At 33.1% G+C, this 24,692-nt stretch overlaps 6 protein-coding genes across 6 annotated transcripts; all 6 read left to right on the top strand.

Annotated features, from left to right (window-relative positions):
- Positions 1-297: 297 nt before the first annotated feature.
- Positions 298-1,695, top strand: LOC101204870 (protodermal factor 1). The gene is made up of 3 exons (XM_004147018.3): positions 298-499; positions 586-1,078; positions 1,160-1,695. The coding sequence occupies exons 1-3, from the start codon at positions 343-345 to the stop codon at positions 1,512-1,514; spliced, it is 1,005 nt and encodes a 334-aa protein (XP_004147066.3). The 5' UTR covers positions 298-342; the 3' UTR covers positions 1,515-1,695.
- A 1,892-nt stretch (positions 1,696-3,587) lies between these two features.
- On the top strand, positions 3,588-7,421 carry LOC101205119 (probable amidase At4g34880). Its single transcript, XM_004147019.3, has 5 exons — positions 3,588-4,281; positions 5,224-5,438; positions 5,512-5,745; positions 6,001-6,199; positions 6,818-7,421. The coding sequence occupies exons 1-5, from the start codon at positions 3,685-3,687 to the stop codon at positions 7,205-7,207; spliced, it is 1,635 nt and encodes a 544-aa protein (XP_004147067.2). The 5' UTR covers positions 3,588-3,684; the 3' UTR covers positions 7,208-7,421.
- An 819-nt stretch (positions 7,422-8,240) lies between these two features.
- On the top strand, positions 8,241-10,851 carry LOC101214819 (probable amidase At4g34880). The gene is made up of 5 exons (XM_004146975.3): positions 8,241-8,869; positions 9,445-9,656; positions 9,744-9,983; positions 10,079-10,274; positions 10,369-10,851. Exons 1-5 carry the CDS (start codon positions 8,330-8,332, stop codon positions 10,723-10,725), a joined length of 1,545 nt encoding a protein of 514 aa, XP_004147023.1. The 5' UTR covers positions 8,241-8,329; the 3' UTR covers positions 10,726-10,851.
- Positions 10,852-14,069: 3,218 nt separating this feature from the next.
- On the top strand, positions 14,070-16,438 carry LOC101215057 (probable amidase At4g34880). Its single transcript, XM_004146976.3, has 5 exons — positions 14,070-14,651; positions 14,975-15,186; positions 15,274-15,513; positions 15,606-15,801; positions 15,891-16,438. The coding sequence occupies exons 1-5, from the start codon at positions 14,112-14,114 to the stop codon at positions 16,248-16,250; spliced, it is 1,548 nt and encodes a 515-aa protein (XP_004147024.3). The 5' UTR covers positions 14,070-14,111; the 3' UTR covers positions 16,251-16,438.
- Positions 16,439-17,358: 920 nt separating this feature from the next.
- LOC101215304 (dirigent protein 4) lies at positions 17,359-18,023 on the top strand. The gene has a single exon (XM_004146977.3). It carries the CDS (start codon positions 17,359-17,361, stop codon positions 17,932-17,934), a length of 576 nt encoding a protein of 191 aa, XP_004147025.1. The 3' UTR covers positions 17,935-18,023.
- Positions 18,024-22,713: 4,690 nt separating this feature from the next.
- Positions 22,714-23,622, top strand: LOC101215541 (dirigent protein 23). Its single transcript, XM_004146978.3, has one exon. It carries the CDS (start codon positions 22,798-22,800, stop codon positions 23,350-23,352), a length of 555 nt encoding a protein of 184 aa, XP_004147026.1. The 5' UTR covers positions 22,714-22,797; the 3' UTR covers positions 23,353-23,622.
- The last annotated feature ends 1,070 nt before the right edge of the window (positions 23,623-24,692 follow it).

A 24,692-nucleotide genomic window follows, 5' to 3' on the forward strand; every position in this document is an offset into this window, starting at 1 on the left:
TGTCCAAATTTTTTTTGGGTGTCTTTCTTTGTTAGGACTTAATAACCTATCAAATCAACACCAAAAGGTCACGTTAATATCAAAAATTTAATTAATATGTCCTTTTTAAGGGGACATGTAAATCTAATTAAAATTAAATAGAGAAATAGAGAAATAGAGAAATAGAGAAACAGAAATAATCAAATATTAACCAACCCTCCCATTAATTTGGGCAGTTGAAAGTTGAATTTTGAAAGGTTCTTTTTTTCGCATTGGCTTCATTAAATTTCCTCTGACGCTTTTGTTATAAATACAACATTTTCATCTCTATTTTTCAACCATCTCTTAAATTCTCTCTTTCCCATGGATCTTCTCTTCAAGTTCAAGCTCTGTTTTCTTGTCGCATCTCTTCTTTCCGCCACCACCGCGTATGGAGCAGCCATCATCTCTGGCACTGTCTTTTGTGATCAGTGTAAAGATGGCCAAATATCTTTCTTCGATTTCGATCTTCCCGTCAATGGTATGATCATTAAGTTTACGTAAACGGTTATAGTATTTTAGTGTACTTTGAAGATATTTACTAAGTAAAAAGTTTAATCGTTGCAGGAGTTAAAGTTACGTTAGCTTGTGGGGATGGAAAAGGAGGATTTTTTAATGTGAGAGACGACGTCACAAATTTTTTAGGAAGCTTTGTGATGAAAGTGGATGGAACGCCTGATCTTAGGGGTTGCACTGCGAAGGTTAGTGGAGCCGCACCGGGATCGAGGACAAACTGTACCGTACCTGGTAGCCCGCCAAGGAGTCTTAAGTTGGTGTTTAGGTTGTTGAACCTGGAAATGTATTCGCTTGTTGGTCCTTTGGTATCTCAACCTGCTCAACCAAAGCCGTTTTGTAGTCGTCATGTTCCGGTTCCTGGGCCGAAACCACCATCTCCACCTTCTCTGCCGCCCATTCCAAAACTGCCGCCACTTCCGCCACTTCCCCAATTGCCGCCACTTCCCCAATTGCCGCCACTTCCGCCGCTTCCATCGTTTCCACCGCCGATGCGTCAGATGCCGCATATGCCGTACTTGGAAGCTTCTTCTGCTTGCCAACATGAGTAAGTGAAGTTTACATTGGTTGTGTTAATTATATTATTGTTATATGTTCGTTAAAGAATATGGACGAAATTTGTTTTCAGGAATTGGACAAACCCAGATTACAAATGCTATTGGAGGGCAGTGAACCCAGACACAAAGGTAGCCGTTGTTTTTGGAGTAATAGCAGCGAAGCGATACGGAACAGACCTGACCCTAGAGAAGGGACTACAAGGACGAGGGGACCCTTATAAGACCCTTTTAAGGGAAGCCATAACAGCGCTTCTTAATTCCTATAATTCCCTTCATTTCCCCTACCCTCCACTCTCTGTTGTCAAACACTTTAACTGGGCCTTATTGAGCTCTCAACGCTCCGTCCTCCTCACTGCCCTTCACTTCAAACATGCCAACTCCGGCGGATACAGCCACGTCTCCTGTAAATTCGAGCGTTGCAAGTGACGGTCACCATCGTACAAAATTTACCATTTTAGTTTCCCAAGTTTTGGTTTTGAAAAATAAGTTTGTTTGGTTAGATTTTCTAGTTTCCAAGTTTTGAGAAATAAGTTTCTTTGGTAGGTAGATTCTAGAATGTGTACTCTTGATCTCAATTTTTTATGAATAAGAGCATCCGGTTCACATATCTTTCTTGGCTTTCAGTATTTTTTATTTCTTAAATTAAACTATAGATCTTTTCTTTCTATTTTTTTTTAAAAAAATTTAAACATCATATACTTTTTAAAAATAATTAAGAAGATTATTTCGATGATCCTCTAGACCTATTCTTGAAAATTTAGGAATTAAAAACTTGATAACTATACATCTTAAAAACTAAACACACATTTTTTAAAAAATTTAGAGACTAAAAATGTATGTTTTTTCTAAAAAAAATATATGATATTTCATTTCTGCTATTATTCATGGATTATTACTATGTAAGATCTTGATTCTCATTTCATTTGGTAAAATTTGTGGAGTTTTTTATTCAAATTTGAGCTCATCCTATACGGACAATCTATGAACGTATGGAATTATCTGATGGTAATAACTTTTCTCTCTTAGTGGATATGTTTTGTTTGAGCTGAGAAGGTTGATTTGAGTTGGGCATTTCATATGTACTGTATTGAGAAGTTACCCTTAAAAGTGGTTCCTCCAAAATACACTTTTATGTGTGCTTTCGAAATATGAAATCAACATTATTATTTGTAGCTATTGTGAAGTTCATAATCACCTAATAAACTTATCATAAAATTATTGTTGGATAATGACTCTTTCTAAAGAGTAGCATCCTCTCATGAATCATAATTAATAAACTTGAAAAAGAGATTAAGTATATTGTAATGATCATAAATTAATCAATAAATGTATTTTTTTTCCTTCAAATTACCTTTAAAAGATAATCATTAGGGCTCTTCTCATATGAAGCTTAAAATTAAGTTAGTTGAGTTTGTAAAGTGAATAAAATTGTCTTAAACAGATAATGTAAATTCATTCCACTCCTATTTTCTTATGTATATATACATGGTTTTATGTTTTCTAATTTTATGTAATGTTAATCTTATAACAAATATTGCTATACGGTCTATTTGATTCATGCATTTCTCTTTATCATTTAGAGATTGAGTTGAATTTTTAGCTTTAACTTTTAGCCCACCAACTTCACAAATTTATTTTAAATAAATGACGACCACCTCTAATGTCCAACTCTAATGATAAACTCTAGGAACCATCTTCCAACTAGACTTTTTGGATATGCTTTGACAACCACCTCTCTCATCAAACTCAACAACCACCTCTAACAACGCCTAGTTTTGGGGCTACCTCTATTAAAAACTATCTTTTATAATCATCTTCAATGTCCAATGTCATACCAGTCTTACCTCTTTACTTGTATGCTATTAGTTCACGGTGTTTAGTATACTATAGTCTTCTAATATAGTAGTTTATATTGAGATACTTTACTTTATATTTTAAGATTTTCTAATGGGGTTAATAACTCGTCTTCATACAAACTTATATACATTAGTTCGATGTAGTAACAGGGTCATAAAGAAAATATAGAAAGGAAAAACAAAATTTTCTTTAGTACAACAATCGTCAGGATAGAAAATGAATAAAACTATAATTATATTATAAAAAAGTTATCTCAATTACCGCTAAACTAAGTAGTTATATATATATATATATATATATAATTAAGTTAATCTTTGGGTAAAAGTTAATAATAGAGTTTGCTATTATTAAAACATTTGAAATTTCTATTCAAACGTGTGAAAATATTTACAAGATAATATATAGTCTTATAATATATATTATAATATATATATATATATATATATATTAAGTACAAATAGGAGTGAGGATTTCAACCTCTTAGATACTTTAAAAGCAAAATACAAAGTTTAACAATAATTTATATAATTTATCCACGTTAAATAAACAAGATCCATTGGATCACCAACCTTGCTTCCACCATAATTAATACATTAAACTAAATTTCTTCTTCTTCTTTAGAATTTGTTTTCTGTGCAAGCAAGATTTTAAAAAATTATAATGGAAATAGATCAGTACGATGTAGTTTCAAATTCTTTAATTGAAATAAAAAGAAATTCGACGACGCCATTCAAACCCCATGAGAAAACAGAGTCACACATCATTTAGACCTACCCAGAGAAATCTCCCGATGAAGGAATTTCAACTATCTCTACCCGCGGTAATCTCGCTGTTGATCGCCGTCGGAATCAGCGCAGTCAGTCAAATCAATGGACATAATTTCACGTTTGAAGAAGCAACAATCGAGGAGATCCAGAGAGCTTTTGCCGATGAAAGGCTCACATCGAGAATGTTAGTCGATTTCTATTTAAAACAAATCGAAGCTCTAAATCCGGTGCTTAGGAGCGTGGTGGAGGTGAATCCGGAGGCTAGGGATGACGCGGACAGGGCGGACCGGCGGCGGAGAGAGGGGAATGTGAAACGGTTGTCGCTTGGAGGACTCGACGGCGTGCCGGTGCTGGTGAAGGACACTATTGCGACGAAAGATAGGATGAACACGACGGCTGGATCGTACGCATTGGTGGGATCGGTGGTGGCTCGGGACGCCGGCGTGGTTGAGAAGCTGAGGAAAGCTGGGGCGGTGATTTTGGGGAAAGCGAGTCTCACTGAGTGGTACTCGTTTCGGTCCTTGGGTCACGTGCCCAATGGGTGGTGCGCACGTTCCGGTCAAGGAGTGGTGAGTTCTTTCAAACAAAAGTAAATAAATAAATGTAATTGGTTTCGTTTTAGTTCCTAAATAATTTTAATTTTTTAACTAAGTTATAACAAAATTTTGGATTCTATAATAGTGGTTATGACTGTCATCAATATTGATAGAAATTAAAATTTTTGTAAATTTTATAAATTTTGTAATATGTTGTAAACATTTTGTCAAATTTGCTATTTTTTATAATTTTTTAAAAAAAATCCATTTTAATAATTTAAATAAATAAATTGTAATAATATTTTTTGAAAAATTGTAAAAGCCACTATGATGTCACAGTAGTTATATCTAATTGCACTCTAAATATTGTATAAATGTTAAATTAGACCCTCAAACTTATAATAATTATAGAAATTGGATTTCCATGTAATGGATTTAGAGATTCAAATGTATTCAACTGTTACCGTTTTTACTGTTATATAAGTTTTGATGGTCTAATTTTAGTACATGTATAATTTTTTTACTTAATTTTTACCGTTGAAAATTTGAAGGGTATATATTGCCAACGACTGTCCATCTTGTTTTTACAATTTGCACAATTTTTTTTGTCAATAAATATATTAAATGTCCATTGATGATAATCATATAGTTTTCTTGTTTTCACCTACTTTTTTTTTTAAATCTTTGTTCAAGTAATCCAATAAAATATTTTCATGTAGTAGTTATTTTTAAAAACAAATTATTATTTTAAAATATTTAACAAACGAATGTTAATAAAACCTAAAATTTTACTCTAATATATATATATATATATATATATATATATATATTCAACTATTTAATCATTTAAGCTATTTTTTCTTTATTTATTATTATTATTTTGTGGGTAAGGAAAGAAACGAATAGATTGAAGCGTAGGTGTACTTAATCATGACTCAAATTCTAATACAAGCTGGTGTTCGTGAAACGATGTAGAATCCTTATTTGGCTTCTGGTGAGACCTGCGGGTCGAGCAGTGGCTCAGCCATTTCTGTTGCTGCTAACATGGTAACCGTCTCACTCGGTACAGAAACTCATGGCTCCATTCTCTGCCCCTCCGATCGGAACTCCGTTGTAGGATTCAAACCGACAGTTGGCCTCACTACCCGAGCTGGAGTCATTCCCATCATGTCTCACCACGACACCGTCGGGTAAGTCCATACTTAGTCAGAAATGTTCACGAACAAGAGAAAAATCTTAATATTTGAAATTGCATATCTATAGGCCTATAACGAGGACAGTGTCGGATGCAGTTTATGTGCTTGATGCCATTGTTGGTTATGATCCAAGAGATGCTGAAGTCACAAGGCAAGGCTCCAAGTTTATACCACAAGGTGGATATAAACAATTTCTAAATCCCAATGGATCAAAAGGGAAAAGAATTGGAGTTGTTAGAACCCCATTTGCTGATAAGTTCCCTTCAATGCAAGTTTTTGAGAATCATCTTCATACCTTAAGGTAAACAATCTTTGAAAATTAGTTTATGTATAATGGTTTTCATCGTTCATGAGTAAATGTTTGAATTCAATACAAGTTTCAAAAAGCTACCTTTGTTTCTTTTTTTTAGTTTTCAAAACTTTGGTTGAGTTTAAAACCGTTCCTAAAAGTTTATAATGAAACAAATAAATCAAGATGTAGATGTAGCGTGTATAAGCTTAAAATTAAATAGAGTTGTAACAAGGTGTAATTATTTTATTTTATTAAATTTTGTAGGGAAAAAGGTGGTGTTATAGTGGACGATCTTGAAATTGCTGATATAGATACAATATTGAGCTCCAAAAGGAGTGGTGAACTAACAGTTATGTTGGCTGATTTCAAGCTTTTGCTAAATGATTATTTGAAAGAGCTCATAAGTTCCCCAGTCAGATCACTTGCAGATATTATTGCCTTCAACAACAACCACCCTCAATTGGTGAGAACTTTCTCAATTCTTTTTCAAATATTCACAATCACTCCCAAGTGGTTTTTTTCCGAACAAAAACAAAGTTACTTTCTCCCTCTACTGATTTATGAATGTTGCTAACTCACTTTAGATTTCTTTGTTTCAAAAAAAGAAAAAAACTAAGTTTTCCTGTCAAATTGCTGGTGTATTACTTAATTTCCCTCTACTTGCTTTGCTCATGGATGTAGCTAACACATTCTTATTGAAATTCATAAATTCATCAATCTTCCTTGTTTACATGTTGTTCACTTCCTTTGTTTTTTTAATTTTATAACAGATTTCTTTATTATCTTTTTTAGGATGAGTCAAGTTTTGAAATTTAGTAAAAAAGTCTTTTTTTTAATTAGAAAAGAAAAAAGATAATTCAAGTGTTTTGTTAGGAAAGGTGAAGGCTCTATTTAGATTTGAAAAAAAAAAAAGATAACTCAATTGTTTTGTTAGGAATGATGAAAGGTCTATTTAGATTGATTTTTCAAATGCATAAACTCAAAAACCATAACAAATGAGTTGAAAGACTAAGAGGGGTTATCAAAGAGCTTAAATACAGTTTGACGTAATGATTTAGTTCTCTTTTGTTCTCTCATGCAGGAGAAAATCAAAGAATACGGACAATCAACTTTCATTCAATCAGAGAAAACAAATGGGTTAGGGGAGAAAGAAAAGAAGGCAATCGAAACGATGGCAAATCTATCGCGAAATGGATTCGAGAAGTTAATGAAAGAAAATGAGTTGGATGTAATCGTCACACCGGGTTCTGGCTGCATTTCCGTTCTGGCGATCGGAGGATACCCTGGAATTACTGTCCCAGCAGGATATGACAAAGACGATGGTATGCCATTTGGGATCTGTTTTGGAGGCTTGAAGGGCACAGAGCCAAAGCTTATTGAGATTGCTTATGCTTTTGAGCAAGCCACTATGATGCGAAGGCCTCCATTTTCAAATTCAATAGATTATCAAGTTTCACACAGCAACATTTGAGGATCTTTTTAGTTTGTTTTGAGAGAGGTTTGAATGCAAAAAAATACTACGAGTGTATCTAATGATGTATCTCTATTTAATATATCTTTTTCTTGTTTTTTTGATTGAAGGAGATACATACTTATAAGTATAGCTTAGATAACACTCTAAACTTATAAAATTTTGAGAATTGTGAAGTTCTATAGTGCAAGTAGTTGATAAAATATAAAATTAATATTTTTTAGCCGTGAAATCCATAAATTCTTTAGGCCAAATAAGAAGTTGAGTTCCTAACTTCATACTTCTAAAATCTTTTGGTCAAATACACCTAAAATGTTTTGAAACTATTTTTTTAGTGCAAAATTAGATAATTTCTCAATATGTCATAGTTTTGGACTATTTCAATTAGTTTCTTTCTTCCCTGTATTTGTTAAATTATTTATTTAGTTTAAGAAATTAAAAAGATGTCTAATAAATATTTTAACTTCTACCGTATATGTCTCTAATACATTTTAAATAACTTAACCGTTATAGTTAAAATGTTGAAATATAGTGATCTCATGCATAAAAAATTTCATTAAAATATTTACAAACCGTAGATGGTATAGACTAGATTAATACTTATAAACTTAAAATTCATGAACTAAATCTTAGCTCATTATAAAATTCATCAACAATAATGATAATTCATGGAAATTTAGACATCCAAGGTATTTTTTATTCTTTGTTTGTAGAGAAAATTCAACCTCAAGCCTCAAAAAAAAAAAAATTGCTAAATAAAATATTGGTGGGTTATAATTTTTTTTTTTTCTAAAGGGAATATTTTGATTAATTGATAATTCTCAAATAACAGTTTAAAAACTATTCGACCTTATCTCGATTTCAAATGTTTGGTTATTTCAAGTATAGCTGAAAATTTCGTCCAAACACACTTGATCACATCACTGCTTAAATTAATGATTAAAGTATCAATCTACCGACAACAGACTCTTTCTAAGCATTAAAATATTCTTCATTCCAAAAAAGATGTTTCCTTTAACGAGTGGAGCATATAAAATTTGACGAATACGTTGTTGAAAGGACCTATCCGATTCCTAGTTGACTGACCAAAGAAAAAAAAGCTGGTTCATCACCTGTGCTCCTATGGCTGGCCAAAGCTTTCTCCTTGATATATCCATGCTTCTTGGTTTGATGGCGATTTTATCATCATGTGGGAGTTGTAGCTTTCACACTGAACTTTCCCTTGAAGAAGCAACTTTGAAAGATCTCCAACGTGCTTTCTATCAAAACAAACTCACCTCCAGGCAACTTGTCGAGTTTTACCTCGAACAAGTGCGTAGACTTAACCCCATCCTAAAAGGGATTATAGAAGTGAATCCAGATGCTTTAGACCAAGCCTCTCGAGCTGACCTCGAGCGCAAGAAAAGCTCACCAAGATCTTTGTCTCCACTTCATGGCATTCCTGTACTTGTAAAAGATAACATTGCAACCAAGGATAAGCTCAACACAACCGCTGGCTCTTTTGCTCTACTTGGCTCTGTTGTTCCTCGTGATGCAGGTGTGGTTACTAAGTTGAGGATGGCAGGTGCAATCATATTTGGAAAAGCGAGCCTGAGCGAGTGGTCTTACTTCAGGTCCAATGCACTTCCCAGTGGTTGGAGCGCTAGGGGTGGCCAAGGCAAGGTGTGTAACTTTTCCAACTTCAATAATTGTCTGTTTCTGAAAGAGGAAGATTATCACTTTAGATAACGCGGAGTTTCATTTCAAAATCAATTGATGATAATGAGCAACTTACAACTTAGTTTATCTATCTTAAAAATATTTCGAGGTTCTTTCATTTTTTCAGGAAATACACAATATATCTATTAAGATGGAGTTACTTTTGAGTGTTGGAGATATAAAGAATCCCATGTTAAAAAAACCAAGAAAATTTTCACTCCATATAATATAGATGAGCTACTCTTTTTGCATTGAGTGTTCTTGGACTGGATACCGAGTTTTATTTTTAGACCATGTCAAGTCACCTATTGATCGCCTAAAAGCTTACAGTTGATAAATTCAATTATACCAATACTTATATATCTCTCACGATTGAATAAAAGAAGATTTTGAGCTGTTGACATACTCAGATTCAGCAAACAGAGTGATTTAAGTTCAAAATATCTCTAAGTAAGCTAGACTGTCCAATTAAAAGAAAAGAGATTTGTTTTGAATCAACAACAAACTAAAGATCACCCATATGCGCCATATGTTTGCAGAATCCTTACACAATGGGAGAACCGTGTGGCTCCAGCAGCGGCTCTGCCATATCTGTTGCAGCAAATATGGTTACAGTTTCACTGGGAACCGAAACTGATGGATCAATATTATGCCCTTCTACTCTCAACTCAGTAGTTGGCATTAAACCCACAGTAGGTCTCACCAGTAGAGCAGGGGTCGTTCCGATCTCTTCGAGGCAGGACACTGTCGGGTAATCAATTTGTCATCATTGAAATTTTCCCATTTATATTTGTATCCAAAGGAAGTACTTTCTGCTGAATGAGTGATGATGAAACAGGCCTATTTGTAGAACAGTGTCAGATGCGGCTTATGTTCTAGAAGCCATTGTAGGAGCGGATAGATATGACAATTCAACAATTGAAGCATCAAAATACATTCCAAAAGGAGGATATGGCCAATTTCTAAGGGCTGGTGGGCTGAAAGGAAAGAGAATAGGAATTGTGAGGGAATTCTATGATTTTGGTCCTGATGACACTTTCTACACTCAAGCTTATGAGAAAGTCGTCAAAACCTTGAAGTAAGAAAGCAATCTCACTTTTCATAAACCATCTTTTTTTTATATAATTATGTTAGAGGTTTTTATCTGACCCTTTGTCATCAATAACATGAAAGGAAAGGAGGAGCAATATTGGTGGACAATCTGATGATAGACAACCTAGAGCAAATCTTTGACGGTTCAAGTGGGGAACAGATTGCATTGCTTGCCGAATTCAAAATATCCTTAAATGCCTATCTCAAAGAGCTAGTTGCTTCTCCAATTCGATCCTTGTCAGATGCAATAGAATTCAACAAAAAGAACTCAAAACTTGTGAGCGACTATCATCTATTCTGTTCTAATTTTACAAAATCCGCACAACACAAAAGGCAAACTATCATAACAATGAAATCTTATCACTATGTAGGAAAATCTAGAGTATGGTCAGGAGGAATTTCTAAAAGCAGAAGCCACAAATGGAATCGGAGATGCAGAAAAGGCAGCATTAGCCAGATTAGCAAAACTGTCAAAAGATGGATTTGAGAGACTGATGATTAAGAATAAGCTTGATGCAGTAGCAGCTCCTGGTTCGCTAATATCTCCTGTTTTTGCAATTGGAGGTTTTCCTGGAGTTAGTGTACCAGCTGGATATGACCCTCAAGGGAATCCCTATGGTATCTGCTTTGGAGGATTAAAAGGATTCGAGCCAAGGCTGATAGAGATTGCATATGGATTTGAGCGTTTGACTAAGAGTAGAAAGCCCCCTTCAATTAAGAGACAATAAATTATCCATCTATGGATGAAATCTTAAGGTTTGCCAGAAGCTATTAGACTTGTAATGTTTAATCCTTGTGATGAAACTACATGTTTCAACAAGTAATAAAATGATTTCCTTAATTTAAATACAAAACTTCTAAGATATTAACTGACAATATTTAACGTAGGTGTAGAAAGAAAGCCCTGCTGCTAAACCTGTTTGTTGAGAAAATGAAATCGATGGAAAAATATAGATGTTAGGGAAGAAAATCAATGTCTCAATGTTTGTTTAACGTTAAACAAAGAGAATGTGAGAGCGAAATCCAAAGGTTGTGTTACTCAAAATGCGGTACCCAAAATTGTGATACACAAAATGTTGTATAACAAATGTGATACTAAAAAATGTTGAACTGAAGGCATTCACTCTACTATGAATTTCCATCCTATTGATATGAATTCACTTTTAACGCATTGCATTGGTAAATTGGATTCAAAGACTGGGTTGGAATTATCTTCAATGGTATAGTGATATAACAATCTTCATGAAAGGCAGACCAGTGGTGAATCCAAGTTGTGATTAACTTTCCAGTTCAATACAAACTGTAATGGAACCTAACCCAGATTACAAATCTGATACATAACGAGATTTCATTATACCATTCCTAATTAGAAGAGACAATTAAATTGCAAGAACAATGGGCTTCAATGATGCAATATGAGAATCAAGAACAAAGTCGACAATAGCCTATATCAGGGAATTGATAATAATACTGTTTCAGAGAGAAATGAAAAAGAAGCTGGAAATTACCAGGACGATATATCAATATTATCCTTCTTTATGATTTTTTCTCTCTTTTGTCCAACCAGTCTTCGTCATTCTCTCTGGCTTCCTCTTCTTTCGTCTTCACGCACGAGCTCTCTCCAACTTCCTCTTCTTTCGTCTTCACGCACGAGCTCTCTCCAACTTCCTCTTCTACTCCAGCACAGCATGCATGGGCAAGAAACTTCTTCGAGAGAGACTTAAAGATGGGTGGTGGGAGAGTGAGACCAACTGAAGATGGGCGAGAGTGACACCAAGCGAGAGAGACTGAGAGAAGAGTGACACCAACATGCAAGACTAAGAGAGATTGAGCCAGACGGAGACAAAGGAGATTGCTTCTTCCCCATGCACGTGAGTGTATTTTGGTCAGCAAAGGATCATTCAACATTTTAAAAAATAAAAATGAATTATTTTCCTTCCAATTTTTGGATCATCACAAATTCGACTCTTTTTTCATTTCACTTCTAATTGCTCACTTTATTTTATTTAAAAATCATTTCAAGATCCTACCATTAGCAAAAATGTTATCATGATAACATTAGAAACGTGAAGTCTCCAATTTAAAAAAATATGAATATTGGTGAAAATTTTAAAGACTGCAGGAAAGTTCATGAAAATTGTTTCAATTAGTTAATTGTTAGTTAGTTGTAGCAAATATAGATTTAGATTGTAGTTCAAGAACAACTTTTAATTATCCTTTCTTTATCTATTTTGATGGTTATAGACTCATAGAACATGTCAAATAATTTCACATTTAATCATTAGATAAAAAATAATTAATTATGTAAAGTGAGATTTTAGCTTCTTATTGAATTTCCTCGTATAGAAAAACTAGAGAACTACTTCAAAACTAAAGAACTACGTAATGGTTAGTTGAATTATGTAATTAAACTATGACGACTTTTATTATTTTAAAAAAATCGTAGTTAGAGGCTTGTCATTAGCGTACTCTTAATTCACAACCTAAATCTATCGATGGTTGACAATTAGATTTCGATCACAATACACTACTAACATAACATGTATTCTATGATATATTTCAAATGTCTTTTTCTTACTTCAGTTTTGTTTTCTCAATGACTCAAGAAAATATTAAAAATAATTCCATGCAATTTTTTTTCAAAGTAACTATAAAAATTAGCGTGGAAAACTCTTTACTAAAATAGTTATGTGTAAAAGAAATATAGCTAAATTTGTTAATTTTAACTTCTAATTTAACTAAAGTTTTAACTAAGAGTCATAGGAAAGTCTATAAATACCGTGTATTACTTTGATATTTGATGATGACAAAAACTGAACTTAAATAATATCTTGTTCCCAAACACAATGGACATAGGCACTTGCCAAAACACTTTAAAATCATGTGTGTTCATCTTCTCCTTCTACTTCTCTTCATCTCACCATCTCCTAAAAGAAACTCAAACAACTAAACCTAGAAAAATACAGGAAAGAAAGAAAGGAGAAGAAAGCTTGGAGAACTCTTATTAATCTTCTGTAATCCAAAATCACACACAAAGTGAAAAGCAAGAGAAATTGAAAGACCGTGGAGAGAGAACCCATAATTACATGAAGATAGGTGGTTTCTTTGTGTCCACACACGTGACTTCCACTACAACTAGAAATAATTAAACTACTTCATGGGACCCAGAAATGATATATTGGAAGAATCTTTTGGCTCTTCCAATATCAATAGGTTGATTGTTTTGCTCATGTATCTTCCAACTAGTTTCGTTCAAGTAACGGATTCTAGCCAATTGAAAAGATCTTCTGATCAACGATATATAACTGAAGCTTAAAACATACCTAGTAATAGATTTCTACACTATTTTATTAGTAGTGTTATCAATGATATGAAGATAGAGTATCAAATATATACTCTATCATCCAAACAATCTATGAATGATATAATTTTACCAACGATAGATTTACATATTGTGTCATATTAAATCTATCAATCAAAAAAGTTTATTACTACTAATAACAAAATCTATTATTTTATATACTCTTGGAGATAAATGTAAATTGTATTATATCTCTAATTTTTTAGATTTTACTATATTTTTATATTTGCAAATGCCCTAATTTTTCTTCTATTTCCAAAAGTTTTGGTTAATTATCTCATAAAAGCATTTTTCTTTTCTTTTTTATAATCTATCTCTAGAAAAAAGAAAAAAAAAAAACCTATAAAAATGATTTGTAATAGTAGTAGTGAGTGTAGTTATCAATATAAACCAAGGATAGAAGCAATTCCTAATCAAAGACTCGAGAGTCAAAACATACTTTTTCTAGAATTTCATTTGGGTGTGTCTCTTGAAGAAAAAATCATTTTTGGTCATTGCTAACACTACAAATTTTAGATAAATGATATTTTTAAAAATGGCACACATATATTAGCATACTTCAACTTGACATGAATCTTCTTATTAGGCCATGAATCTTCAACTCAAAGTTAAAAGTTTTGATCTCCATAAAAAAAAATGGGTCTAAGAATTAAAGTGTTCTTGATTCTCAAAAAGATATTTCCACAAAGGAGTGGAGCATACTCCACTTGATCGTTGACTGATAAAATAAACAGATTCACGAACTAAGCTCCCATGGCTGCCCAAAGCTTTCCCATTTACATATCCATGCTTCTGGGTTTGTTGGCAATTTTATCATCATATGGGAGTTGTAGCTTTGACACCAACTTTTCCATTGAAGAAGCAACTTTGAAAGACCTCCAACTTGCTTTCTACCAAAACAAACTCACCTCAACGCAACTTGTTGAGTTTTACCTCGAACAAGTGCGTAGATTTAACCCCATCCTGAATGGGATCATAGAAGTGAATCCAGATGCTTTAAACCAAGCCTCTCAAGCCGACCTTGAGCGCAAGAGAAGCTCACCGAGATCTTTGTCTCCACTTCATGGCATTCCTGTACTTGTAAAAGATAACATTGCAACCAAGGATCAGCTCAACACAACGGCTGGCTCTTTTGCTCTGCTTGGCTCTATTGTTCCTCGTGATGCAGGTGTGGTGACTAAGTTAAGGAAGGCAGGTGCAATTATCTTTGGGAAAGCGAGCCTGAGTGAGTGGTCCGATTTCAGGTCCTATGAACAGCCCAATGGTTGGAGCGCTAGGGGTGGCCAAGGGAAGGTGTGCAACTTTTCCAAATTCTTCAATAATTGTCTGCTTCTAAGTGAAATCACACAAAAACGAATCTGTAGCACACAGTAGGACGTTACATGTCAAAATATATTTTAAATAATAGGATGATTACAGAAGATTTTGAAAGTGTAGAACTACTCAGATTCTGCCAATAAACAATCCTTTCAAGTTTTTAACTAAAAATATCTCGTTAATATCAGCCTCTAAGCTATCTTTTTCTAAAAAATCAATCAATTAGAGAGTCCAATTAAAAAACAGCAAAAATTAGATTTAAATCCACAACAAACTAAGAGCAGTACATATGTTTGCAGAATCCTTACACAATGGGAGAACCGTGTGGCTCAAGTAGCGGCTCTGCCATATCCGTTGCAGCAAATATGGTTACAGTTTCCCTGGGAACCGAAACTGATGGATCAATATTGTGCCCTTCTACTCTCAACTCAGTAGTTGGCATCAAACCCACAGTAGGTCTCACAAGTCGAGCAGGGGTCGTTCCGATCTCTTTGAGGCAGGACACTGTAGGGTAATCAATTTGTTTCTGATGAATTGTTGCTATTTATTTAAGTATCCAAAGGAAGTATTTTCTGCTGAATGAGTTATGATGGAACAGGCCTATTTGTAGAACAGTAGCAGATGCAGCTTATGTTCTAGATGCCATTGCGGGACCAGACAGATATGATAATTCAACAATTGAAGCATCAAAATATGTTCCAAAAGGTGGATATGGTCAATTTCTAAAGGAAGATGGGCTGAAAGGAAAGAGAATAGGAATCGTGAGAAAATTGTATGATTTTGGCCATGATGATGTGTTCTACATTGGAGCTTTTGAGAAAGTTTTCAAAACCCTGAAGTAAGAAATCAAACTCACTTTTCATAAACCATTTCTTAATAACTCATGTTAGAGGTTTTTAACCAACTCTTTTGTCTTCAATAACATGAAAGGCAAGGAGGAGCAATATTGGTAGACAATTTGACGATCAACAGCTTTCATGTAATCACTGGCAGTTCAAGTGGAGAGTGGACTGCAGTGCTTGCTGAGTTCAAAATATCTATAAATGTATACCTCAAACAGCTAGTTGCATCTCCAATTCGATCCCTGTCAGATGCAATAGAATTCAACAGAAAGAACTCAAAACTTGTGAGCAATTATCATCTATTATGTTCTAATTTTACAATCAACATAGCAAAAAGCGGACTATCATAACATTGCAATCTTGTCATAAGTAGGAAAAGCTAAAGGAGTATGGTCAGGAGTTATTTCTAGAAGCAGAGGCAACAAAAGGAATCGGAGGTGCAGAAAAGGCAGCATTAGCCAGATTAGCAAAACTGTCGAAAGAGGGATTTGAGAGATTGATGATTAAGAATAAGCTTGATGCAATAGCAGCTCCTGGTCGGTTAATCTCTCATTTTCTTGCAATTGGAGGTTTTCCTGGAGTTAGTGTACCAGCTGGATATAACCCTCAAGGGCTTCCCTTTGGCATTGGCTTTGGAGGATTAAAAGGGTTCGAGCCAAGGTTGATAGAGATTGCATATGGGTTTGAGCATTTGACTATGGGTAGAAAGTCCCCTTCACTTGGGAGACATTAAAAGTGATTCAACCACGGATGAAATTTTTTAGGACAGACTTTGATAAGTTTACCAGAAGCAATTAGAATGGCAATTGTTTATCTTTATGATAAAGCTACACGCTTCAATAAGTAGTAAAATGTTTCCATTAATTTAATACATTCTCTTTTGATATTTTGGCACGTGAAATGAACTGTACACTTGTTTAACTTGTCCAGAGGTTCTGTAGAAAGAACGACATGCTCCAGTGAGTTAGCCAGCAATGCAATACGTAGCCTAATGGTTCAAGATTTACTGACCAAACATTCATTCATCTACAAGCACTGAACAAGCATCAACACTGTCTTTCACAACAACCATCCCCCCTTGAGATAAAAAACTAATTTTATTATTCAAATCGCTTAAAAAGAAACAACATCTATCTGTGGAGTTCAGGGTACTCAACAGCCACACAATTCTTCCTCATTCCAAACTTCATTATGGCTAATTTCTCTAACTCTAGATGAAGAAAGGAAGCCCTGCTAGTAAACCTGTTCTGCATAACCTCTAACCATCTTTTACAATTATGAGAATTGATCATCATTGATCCTTCGTTCGTTTCTAATGAACCTAGATATGTATAATTAATATGTTTCCCGATCCATATGGATCGTCTGCCAACAAAATGCTGTTCTATATTGAAAGAGCCTTCAGCTAAATCAATATCTCATGCCCATTAGTGTCTTTCCTAAATTATGCTCAGATTGACCAACCTTTTTTCTTATAACCAAAATGATATTCATTATATAAATCCATTTTCTCTACAATGCATTTCCATCTTATTAAGACAAATTCACTTTTAACGCATTTGCATTTGCATTGGTAAAATGGATTCAAAGACTGAGTTGGAATTGACTTTCAACGGTAATATTGATATAGAAAACTCCATGAAAGGAAGGCCAGAGGTGAATCCAAGCTATTGTTAACTTTCCATTTCAAAATAAACATAATTCATATTACAAATATAACAAATTACAAAACTTCATTACCATTCCTAATCAGCAGATACAATTAAATTGCAAGAACCATCGGTTTCAATCACGCAGTATAAGAATCAAGAACCAGTTCCACAACATTCAATATCAGGAAAATGACAAGGAACATGGAGATTACCAAGCTAGCGATGGGGGTTCTCGTCCTCTTCCTCTCCGCCATATCTGCGCGTTCCGAGTACTACTCCAAAACTGTCCCAAGGGTTCAGTTAAAGGAGAAGGTAACCAATCTCCATTTCTTCCTTTTCGACATCCTGAGCGGGAAAAAACCCAGCGCCGTCGAAGTAGCGCATGCAAACATAACCATAGGCGAGCAGTCAGCGACTCCATTCGGCAGCGTCTACGCCGTCGACGACCCGCTCCGGGAAGGACCCGACCCGGAATCAAAAGTAATCGGAAACGCGCGTGGGCTGTACGTATCGGCAAGCCAAGGCGCAGACTTGTGCTTGGCGATGTATATTGATTACGGATTCACAACGGGGCCGTTCAACGGAAGCTCGATCAGCGTGTTTTCGAGGAATCCGGTGACGGAGCAGCGACGGGAGGTGGCGGTTGTGGGCGGGAGAGGGAAGTTTAAGATGGCTAGAGGGTTTGCAAAGCTGAAGACGCATTACTTGAATGTCAGTAATGGCGATGCGATTATAGAGTATAATGTTACTGTGTTTCATTACTAAATTGGAGAAGAAAGGAGCAGTTGGATTTTGATTTGTGATTTTGAGGATAGTGACATTTTTAATAAATTGGTTCATCATATCAGCATTAAGGGGTGATTCATACGAATCTAAAATGATACAAATTATAAAGATTGAATGAAAAGTGATTTTCTTTTTAAATTATCCAAATTTTAAGTGGATTAAAAGTGGTCTATCATTTGCATTTACTAACTCCTCCATCAATACTATTGGCGCTTGCAACTCAAAACCTTACTTTCATGCACAATATTTTATATTTCATACTTTATGCTTTATGCCTTGTGTTTTATATGTTATATATTAGATTTTCGTTTATCCTTCTTTATCCTCAATGCTAATAATCGTGTTTAATACTCAATGTTCAATACTTATACTTTATATATTTTGACACTTGATGCTCAATACTAAAATAAACATACAAAAAAATGAAGAGTAGAAATGCAAAATAAAAAGAGAAACGGAAGAAGAAATCCATATTAAGGATGCAAATGAAAAAAGTGTAAAAACCAAACAAATGTAAAATAAAACTACACAAAAAAATCATAAAATAAGAAAAAAAACAAAAATATCGGTATTGTCAAAATAGCAAAATATTGAAACTACTTATAAAATATAGGAAAATTCATTAAACTCCCATTTAAGTTACTTTTACTTATAATAAAAAAATTTAAAAGAATTTAGAAAAAAATTACAACACAAAGGGAAGAGGAAGAAAACATTTAAAGCTAAAATGATAATTTTACATAGGAACTACATAAGCAAAATGCCAATTTTCATTGGTTTTAAAAAAGTACCTATTTTTCATTCGAGCCTTTATTTCCCAACATCAAGGTCCTATTCTTATATTAACATATATAACAAAAGAGATGGTGACAAATATAGCAATTAGATTCAAAATATTAACATATATAACAACTTTTTTAAAAATAGCAAATATAACAAAATCGGTTAAAATCTATTAACGATATAAGTTTATCACTTATAGACCATATTGTAAAATATGAGTCTAGTCACTGATAGACTATAAACCATAAATCCTAAACGATAGAAGTTTATCATCAATATTGACAAATTTTGCTATATTGTCAATTTTTTAAATGTTGTTATACACTTAATTATTATTTCTAAAATTACTATAAATTATAATTACCCTATAATAAATATGAGAAATTCATGATTCTAATATCTAACACTAACAATATCTATAATAATATCAATAATAGCGAGTGGGTCCATGTAAATGTCAAATTGATTGAGCATCTTTAATTCCTCGATCAATTACAATATTTAATTACAAAAATTTGACCCTATTTTTAGTTCTATCATATGCACAGCCTTGTTCTTTACAATCATGAGTCGGAAAAATGTCATCAAATTCTAGAATGTCTCTATTGAATCATGTCAAGGGTTTAAAGTAACATTTTGGTTAGCTTAAACTCAACACAGATATGAACTTGCTTTTAAGTAGTTAATATTTTTAACTATAAAACTACTTTTTTTTCTTTTTTTTTTTTTTTTGGCTCTCCTACAAGAGTCATAGTAAAGATTGTTAATAGTTGAGTGAGTTCGTTGCTTTCATTATCAATAATATTTTTCTTATTTCTTAGATTAAGTCTTACATACATATTGTGAAGCATTATCTTTTCTTTTTTCAATATCTTTTTGTGTAAATTTTTGTATGTTATTAATAGTATGTATACTAAAGTCATTGTTAGTCATGACAACCTCTTTTAAAAATGCTATTAAATATTACTTGATCAAAGAAAAAAAGTTTATAAGTATGAGCAAAGAAAATAGGTGCTACCAACAAAAAAAAAAAAAAAAATTGTTGCAACTATGCTTATGCAATCGAGGTGGTACGTCAATAAAAATATGTCATGTGGCTAGATTTTTTTTATTATATAAGAAAATAGATTGTACATTTTCTAAATGAATTACGTTAAACTTAAAGATATTACGAAATATAATACATTAGTTTAGGGTTTAAGATCGAAGGTTTAATTAGTGTTTAGAATGTATACTGATTCTTCACGTCAAACACACCCTCTAGAAGGTGAATAATTTTCTAAATGAATGAAGTATTTTTGCAATTAATTTGGACAAACAACCCTACCTCATTTTTCCAAAATTGGAATAATAGGTGAACTACCATAATATTTTTGGGACCCTACCCCTTTACCAAATTGAAACTATTTTCTTGTTGAGTTGAGTTGTTGTTCTTACACTTTTTCCATGATTCCAATTTTCTTGTTTCAATAACTATGATCCATATATAGTCAACCATATAAAAATATTATAATGCCTTGTAATATAATAATGAAGAGTCTAAAGGATCTTTTGCCTAAAATAAACAAATAATAGAAAGTAACCTTTTTGATTGAAAAATTATATATGTGTTTGACCATTTTAAGATATCTATTTATTTGTATTTCTCGTCATAAATCTAATCTTATGTATTTCTCAATTTTTTAGTACATCCCTTAAGTTGTGTTGATAGAAAAAGAAAATAAGTTAGATTTTATAATTAACAGAATATAATTATTAAGTTACAAAACTCTAGTTTAGGCAATTGCTGGTGGTAAACAAAAGTACATTTGAAGCATATGTTCAACTTCTATAATTTTGATCATCTAAAAAAAAGTAGTTTTTTTTTTTTTTACGCCATTTGAACTGTTGGTAGAAAGGTCGAAAAAATCAGATATGACTATGCCAACACCAAAATGGACTAATGTTGAGAATTTCATTCACCCCATCTAATGGTCATTGTGTAAGTGCAACGTCTTGATGGTTTTAGAAAAGGAAATGAATGAACCGAGATCATATATGAATGAGAGTCATCTTCAAGGTACGTAGAATTTTTTGAATGCTCATTGAATTAGAAGCCAAGTTCGACAGTAGTTAAATGTGCTTAGCTTGAAACCCCAAATGCTTGGATGACTTCTTGTTTTTTTTAAAAAAAAAAGAAACACGTGAATGAAGACAATACAATGCAAAAGAACACATGTTGGGTTGTGATAATAACTCTCGTTCATTCTTAAAATTATCATCAATCAAATCGCAGAGGACATCGATCAAAAGAATGTGGATATTTGCAAATGCCTTTTCTTGTAACAATACTAAATATCATTTAAGCTATACTCACTTTTTTCGGTTATCATCTTTTCACGAAGATGTTAAAAGCTTATGAAAAAGAAATCCAAATATGGAAGAACTTCTCTAATATGGAAAAGGGAAAAACTTTGCTTCCTCTTCCATATTTGGAACCTCAAATGGAAAAATAAAAAACCTTCCATTTCGAGAATTAAACTTCCAAATTCATTTATGTATTCCACATTTGAAAGAAGAAAGATATATATTCTATCCTTTCCTATTTGGAAAATCCAAATATATGTAAGAAATTTTACTATATGTAGAAGAATTTGGACAATGAAAGTTGATATAGTTTTAATTCCTTCCCCTTCTTACATATCCTCATATAAACTAATATAAACTAATTAATCTTACATGTCACTAAACTATGAAACCGAAATACCAACTAATTGCTCCATAGCTTGTTAATGATCTAAAAATTTGTAGTTTGATTCTTTCTATACGTTCATAAACAAATTAATTGCCACATCTCTAACATTAATTAGTATAATTCTTTGCTTTTTTGAAAACAACATATATAAGAGAAAAGCAAGAAATTTAAACTTATCGTATGTAACGCCCCAAGTTTAGGATTCGGAATTCAAATCTCCAATTTGGCAACATCATTCTTAGTTGTCTTAAAGACTTACTAGAGTGAAAGTTGATGTCATCCTCACTAACCAACACAAGCCACGAGTTCGTTCAACATGTTTTTTCCTCATTAATCACATGCATAAAGTATGATGCACTTTGTTGTTATGGATAGTAACTTTTATTTCTTTCCTCAAGATCCCCTTCATTCAAAGTGTGATATCAGTTCATTCATACATACTAGCTTTTGTTTAGTTAGTTTCGAACCACATCTTACTGGAAGAGGTTTCACTTCGATACGACCATCTGATGCCCCAAGCCCACCCATGATTTGAACTAGAATTCAGGATTCTCAATATCCCCTATATCCCCTGCGACCTAACCCAAGAGATTACCCAACTTAAAATTATTTCGAGCTAAGCATACTTAACTTTGAGTTTCTATGGTCGAGCAATCGAAAAGAAATGTGTACCTTATTAGCTAGTATAGGTATTAACTCTTAATTTTAATTTAAGTCTTTCTTAAGTTTAGTTTCATGTGTTTAGAGACGATATGAAATAATTCATATTATGAATTACAATATCACTGTCTATGGACTCTATCTTTCTTTCTTTCTCAAAACAAAATGAATTGTTATGTAATATTTATATCACCTTTTTAACAAATGCTACCATATCATATCTAAATTAATTTCCTTAAATTTAGTTACATTAATTAAAACCTAAAATTAATAATGGAACAGTTAGAAACTATTATATTCAATTTGAATAAACATCATAATTTTATAAGAAATCGATTTGAACGAAAAATTTGTTAATGCATCATTTCTAATCGTTCAATCTACAAACTAAAGGTTTGAAGAAAGTTGCATACATATAAGAAATTTGTTAAATCAATCTTAATAAATGGTCTAAAATCACTTTTCTATAACAATTTAAAACTTAAATAGAATACTCACCCACACATTTATAATAATTCCAAAAACGCCCTTTCTTTTTATGAACTTTTTGGTCAATTCTCACTATAAAACCCCACCCTCACCCCATCGTCTTCTCCATCTCACGACTCTTTCTTCTCCACAAACAACACAGAGAGTAAAAATCTTTATTCCTCACCAAAAAAACAATGGCAAATCTTTCTGTATCATTCTCCTTCATCCTCCTAATCGCAACCCTCCCATGGATTCAAAGCCTAAACCCAAAAAAACCCGTAATCTCAAGACACGTTTCTCAAAAACAAACCGTCACCAACATCCAATTCTACTTCCACGACACCGTCAGCGGGAAAACCCCCTCCGCCATCAAGGTCGCCGAGGCCCCAACCTCCAGCAAATCTCCGACCCTCTTCGGCGCCTTGTTCATCGCCGACGACCCTTTGACAGAATCACCCGACCCTAAGTCCAAGGAGGTGGGTCGGGCGCAGGGGCTGTACGGATCCGCAGGGCAGCAGGAACTGGGCCTATTGATGGCATTAACCTACGAGTTTACGGCCGGCAAGTTCAAAGGCAGTTCCGTTGTTGTTTTGGGGAAGAATTCGGTGATGCATACCGTTCGTGAGTTGCCAATCGTTGGAGGGACGGGAGTTTTCCGATTCGCTCGTGGGTATGCAGAGGCGAGGACATATTGGCTTAACAGTGTTGGTGATGCCATTGTTGGTTATAATGTAACAGTTATACACTAAGATAAATCCCCATTTGCAACGATAATATACTAATTGTTCTTCTCCTATTTATGATCAAGAAATTATTAGAGAATATCTAAAATCATAGGATCTATATTAAACATATTATTAAGCTAAGATACAACTGTAGACTATAATGTTTTAGGTACATGTGTACTACATCCCAATAATCTTTTCTTTGGTCTAATGGTCCCTTAGTTGATTTTCACACATGCAGTTGTCTCATGGGGTTCAAATATTAGCTAACAAACCCAATACTTTTTTGTTTTACTATGTTCTTCACAATTAAGAGGAGGGAGTGATTCCATTCAAACCTATAAAGTTTAAATAACTTTATGATAGACTTTCAATATTTAAGTTTGTTTTGCTACACTTGAAAATATTTCAATGAAATTATTAAACTTTCAAATATGTCATAACAATCATATATATATATAGAGAATGGTAAAATTAATGGGGTTGGTGATTGCTAAAAAAATGAGAAGACAGATGATGCTAATACCAAAAAAGGTAAAGCAAAAGAAAAAGCTAAGTTTGATGGTTCAAATTAATTGTATGTAAATAAAATTAATTGTATGTAATAAAAATTTTGGTAGAAAAATGATTTATTAATTGTAACCAATTTTAGTCAAGTAGAGTCGCTAACCTACTCAACTTCACTTAGCTTTGGCAGTTCTCCCACTCTTTTATTCTTTTTTTTTTTGTATGTTCATTTCGTTTTAAATTCATTCTTATCAAATTTAAGTACTTTTCTTGAATTTTTATTAAATTATTACTAACTCAACTCAATTTTAACCCATTATTTTTATCGTTAACTAAATGCTTCGTGTCTCAACTTTTAAATAAAAAAGTACTCTTTTAAGAGTAACTATAATGGATAACATGTAAGCAAACATCTTTTAAAAATTGCAAATGTAGCAAAGTTTATCAACAATAGACTCTTATGTAAGTAATAGATCAATATTTATCATGTGAACTACTTGTGATATGTTTCTATCGTTGATAGACTCTAACAAACTTTGTTATATTTATAATTTTTTAAAATGTTGTTATATATGCTAATACTTTTGAATCTAATTGTTATATTTGCAATTGTTCATTTTTTATAGGTCCATAAAGTCTATTTTGCCTCTATAATAAGTCATAACATAACATAACATATTTAAACTATGTTGATAGCTACATTTACACGTTCGAATTTTTAATTGTAAACATCAAGCTCCCAAGCTTATACCATCGTTAAAATTTGTCCCTCTAAAATTGATATAATTGTGAAGATGGTTAACAAACGTAAAAAGAATTAAGGGTTTGATTTTTATCATTTGATTTCAATTGAGAGT

The sequence above is a fragment of the Cucumis sativus genome, chromosome 2 (assembly GCF_000004075.3).
Source record: "Cucumis sativus cultivar 9930 chromosome 2, Cucumber_9930_V3, whole genome shotgun sequence".
Lineage (NCBI taxonomy): Eukaryota > Viridiplantae > Streptophyta > Magnoliopsida > Cucurbitales > Cucurbitaceae > Cucumis > Cucumis sativus.